The 3,823-nt window shown below is 54.5% G+C and overlaps 1 protein-coding gene across 1 annotated transcript; it reads left to right on the top strand.

Moving 5' to 3' along the window:
- Positions 1 to 2,840: 2,840 nt before the first annotated feature.
- LOC124690442 (transcription termination factor MTEF1, chloroplastic-like) lies at positions 2,841 to 3,823 on the top strand (the record flags this gene model as incomplete). Its single annotated transcript, XM_047223828.1, has 1 exon — positions 2,841 to 3,823. A coding segment is annotated over one exon (771 nt), but the record flags the coding sequence as incomplete, so codon positions are not given.

Below are 3,823 nucleotides of genomic sequence, written 5' to 3'. Positions count from 1 at the left end.
TCATCCTCCTTTTTCTTCTTCTCGGCATCATATGCCAAGAATCTAGATTTCATTTCTTTAACCGAAAGGTTAGAGTCTTCATCTAGACCCTCGAATAGTTTATCCATCTCACTCTTAAGGCGGTGAAGCCCTTAATAAGAGTCCAGGCTCTGATACCAATTGAAAGTATAGAGATGGTAAACCTAGAGGGGGGGGTGAATAGGTTTCTACATATTTTAATTCTTTCTTTGCAATATTAGGCTTTGCGGAATATAAAGATGAGCCTAATGCAAACTAGGTGAAGCAACCTATATGAGGATACAACTAACTCGAGCACGAAGGCTCTCACGAGGCGATTAAATCACAAGTAAGGAGTTCGGTTAGAGATAGCCGATAGCACGCGGAGACGAGGATGTATTCCCGTGTTCCCTTGCTTTGCAACAAGGTACGTCACGTTTGGAGGAGTGGAGGTCCCACGAAGGATTCCCCGCGCCACGAAGGCTCACCCTATTCTCCGGAGCCTATCCCACGAAGGAATAGCTCACTCACTTGTGGTAGACTTTGAGGTAGCCTCCAAACCTTCACAATCTTGCCGGAGCAAATCCACGGCCGGATGCTTCGGACTCCTCTTGCCCACCTAGGGTTTCCAAGGAACCCTAGGAAGCAAGCTTCTCAATGAATACAAGGGGGAATGAGATTTGGCTTGGTAAAACGGTAGATCGGGTCCTCCTCTAATGATTCCCGGAGGGATTTGAGTTTGGGTGGAGGAGGAGGTAGATGCGAGGCTTTTGGTGTTTCTAGCAATGGAGTAAGAGAGAGAGAGCTCAAGAACAACTTGTAGTATGTTGCCTAACTGTTCAGAGGTAGGAGAAGGCCTATTTATAGTGTTCTTCGAAATATGGCCGTTGGTCACTTGCCACATCAGCAGATTCGTCGAGGAACCCGGTCGACCGGATTTGGCGCCGGACGAGCCGGTCCACGGCCGGTCGGACCAGGCCACGGACCGGGCGGCCGGTTTCCAACGGAGCCGGGACCGGGTCTTGACCAGGCGAGGCGTACGAGGTTCTCGGATGGCGCCGGATGGCACGAGCGCAAAGGCCGGTTGCTGGCCGGGCCGCTCGGTCCGGTGCCGGTCCGGCCGGGCCATGGACCGGAGCGGCCGGTCCAAACCGGGCCGGCGACCGGACGCCGGCCGGAGGGCTTGCCCTTCTTTACTTGGAACATGCCCGGATGGCACCGGTGCTTGGGTCCGGTTGGTGGCCGGGCTGTCCGGTGCCGGGGCCGGTCCAACCGGATCTGGGACCGGCCAGGCTCTGAGAAACTTGCTGATTTTTCGTCGAATTGGGGGGGGGTCTCCCGTTGCCTTCTTGTTCCATTGCTACACCATCATACCTCTTTGGCTAATACCTGAAAGTCATCTTGTAGACATGTATTAGTCCAAATACTCTAGCACGGTGTCATAGATACCAAAATAATGGATAAGGGTAAAATACCCTTACACCTTTAAATTTTTAAAAGAAACTATCTCCTTAAAAAATAAAAGGGTTTTAAAACTCCGAGTGACCCTCTTTGGATTTGCCCTTGCTATGTTGGTGTCTGTTGAGTTCAATCATGTATGTTACCTTGGCTATGTAGATTAGTGGTGCTCGAGCTTCAAGGATTGGTTTTTGAGCCCGTTCTTCGGGTTTCAACATGGTTTTTTAATTGACCAGATAACTTTTTTATAATGTAATTCTATAACTTTTCGGCCCTGGTTGAAGAACTCACTAGACACATAAAAGTACAAACTAAAGTAATTTCATAAAAATTCAGAAAGAAAATAAGAAACTTAAACTAACAAACCTAAGGTAACAATAAAATACGTGCCAAGGCAGGAGGCGGCGGAAAGAAGCCACAAAACCCATCTAGGGTTCCGTCCTCCTCGCCGGCGATACCGCTGGTCCGCTCCACCTCCGGTGGCCTTGGGGCCTTGGAGGTGTGGCGGACCATGGTCCCTCGCCGGCGGGGAGTTTCCGTTCTTAATTTAGTTTTCTTTTCAGTCTCTGTTTTGGGATGGTGAGGCGGCGGCTACATCCTGAAGTCAGAATAAGGTCCTCCCCTCCCTATCCTCGCTCCGGTGGTGCATCTAGCGCTGATGGAGGGTGCGTGGAGTTGTGTGCCCGTCGGATCTCCTAGGATCCGGTCGGTTTCCGTGTTTATTGGTGTGGTTTCATGATAGTCTCTTCCGATCTACGGTTGTCATCATTGGCGATGGTTGCTGCTCTGGTGCACTGGTCCTTTGGGACCATAGCACGACGACTTCTCGTTTGTCTACTACAACAAGCTCTACTACGACAAGCTTTGCCTGACTCCGGTGTTGGAGGGGCGAGGACAGCGGCGCGCCTTCGGCTCGTGCTAGTGTTTGTAGTCGTCGCTAGGTGGTCCGAGTACCAATTTATAATTTTCTTTATTTTTTAGGTTATTTGTAATACTGTTGATGATTATTAATAGATCGGTTGATTTCTCGCAAAAAAAAGTAACAATAACATAACGAATATATAAAAAGAATAATAAACAGAAAAACGGAGGATGAAAAGGGAAAGCATAGTGAGGCACTGAGCCAGGCCCAGGATGAGAACACGACGTTGTGCAAGGCCGGCCCGCCGCGCAGCTACGGCCTCGGGGCCAAGCCTTGTAAACTGTAAGCTTCGTTATCGCCTCCCCGGTCAGCAGAGTTGTGCAGTGGATAAACCGAGCAGCCTCCCCAAAACCCCAACTCCGGCGCCGTCATGCTTGCCCACACGAGCCTTCCGCCTCTGCCTCCACCTCCCACCCCAACCCCGACCCCGCCCGCCCGCCGTGCCGCCGCCGCCGTCGGCGTCGGCGGCGGCGGCGGCGTGGAGTTCCGCCGCAAGCTCCACTTTCTATCGGCCGAGCTCCACCTTGACCCATTCCCGCTCCTCGCCCTACACCCAGAGCTCCGCTCGGCGCCGCTCCCGCTCCTCCACGACTCCCTCCGCCTCCTCCTCTCGCACGGGCTCTCCGCGGGCGACGCCTCCCGCGTCTTCGCGGCCTTCCCGGCGCTCCTCACCTCTCCCCCGGAGGAGTCCCTGCGCTTCCTCTCCGCCGCCGCGCCGCTGCCCCCTCCGCTCCTCCGCGCCGCGGTGGTCCGCTCCCCTCGCCTCCTCGCCGCGTCCATCCCGGACACCCTCAGCCCCGCGCTCCACTTCCTTCGCCACCGCATCTCCCTGCGCCGGAGACCGCTCCCGCTCGCCGCCGCCCTGCTCCTCGCCTTCTCCGTCGACCGCACCCTCCTCCCCAAGCTCCTGTTCCTCGGCGAAGCCACGGGGCTCCCTGACCCCGCCGTCTGCACCATTATTCGCCGCGCCCCCGCCATCCTCTCCTACGGCATCGAGACCAACCTCACGCCCAAGCTCAAGTTCCTCGCCGATGGCATGGGCAAGGATCCGGCCACAGAGCTCACCGAGTTCCCGCACTACTTCGCGTTCAGCTTGGAGGGGAGGATCAGGCCCAGGTACGAGACCTTGAGGGTCAGGGGCGTTCAGATGTCGATAAAGGACATGCTCACCATCAGCGACGATGAGTTCAAGGAGCGGCTCGTTGATGCCGCACTGTCGAGGCAGAGGACGTGAACCTGCACTCAAGAAGCAGGGTATCCGTGGTGACTGTACCGAATCTGCTTGTGCAAAATGGCAGCGCACTTGGTTTGGATTCCATCAAGAAGATTACCCTAATGCGCTGAATGCCATCAACAGGAACTTGGAAGAGTTTCATGTGTTAATCTGGATTCACTATCAACTAAAGCCCGAGGGCAAGGCTGAGATATATATGAAGGTTATCGGGA

The sequence above is a fragment of the Lolium rigidum genome, chromosome 2 (assembly GCF_022539505.1).
Source record: "Lolium rigidum isolate FL_2022 chromosome 2, APGP_CSIRO_Lrig_0.1, whole genome shotgun sequence".
Taxonomy (NCBI): domain Eukaryota; kingdom Viridiplantae; phylum Streptophyta; class Magnoliopsida; order Poales; family Poaceae; genus Lolium; species Lolium rigidum.
Note: the sequence above shows the minus strand (reverse complement) of the source record. Positions and strands in the feature narration are given on the sequence as shown.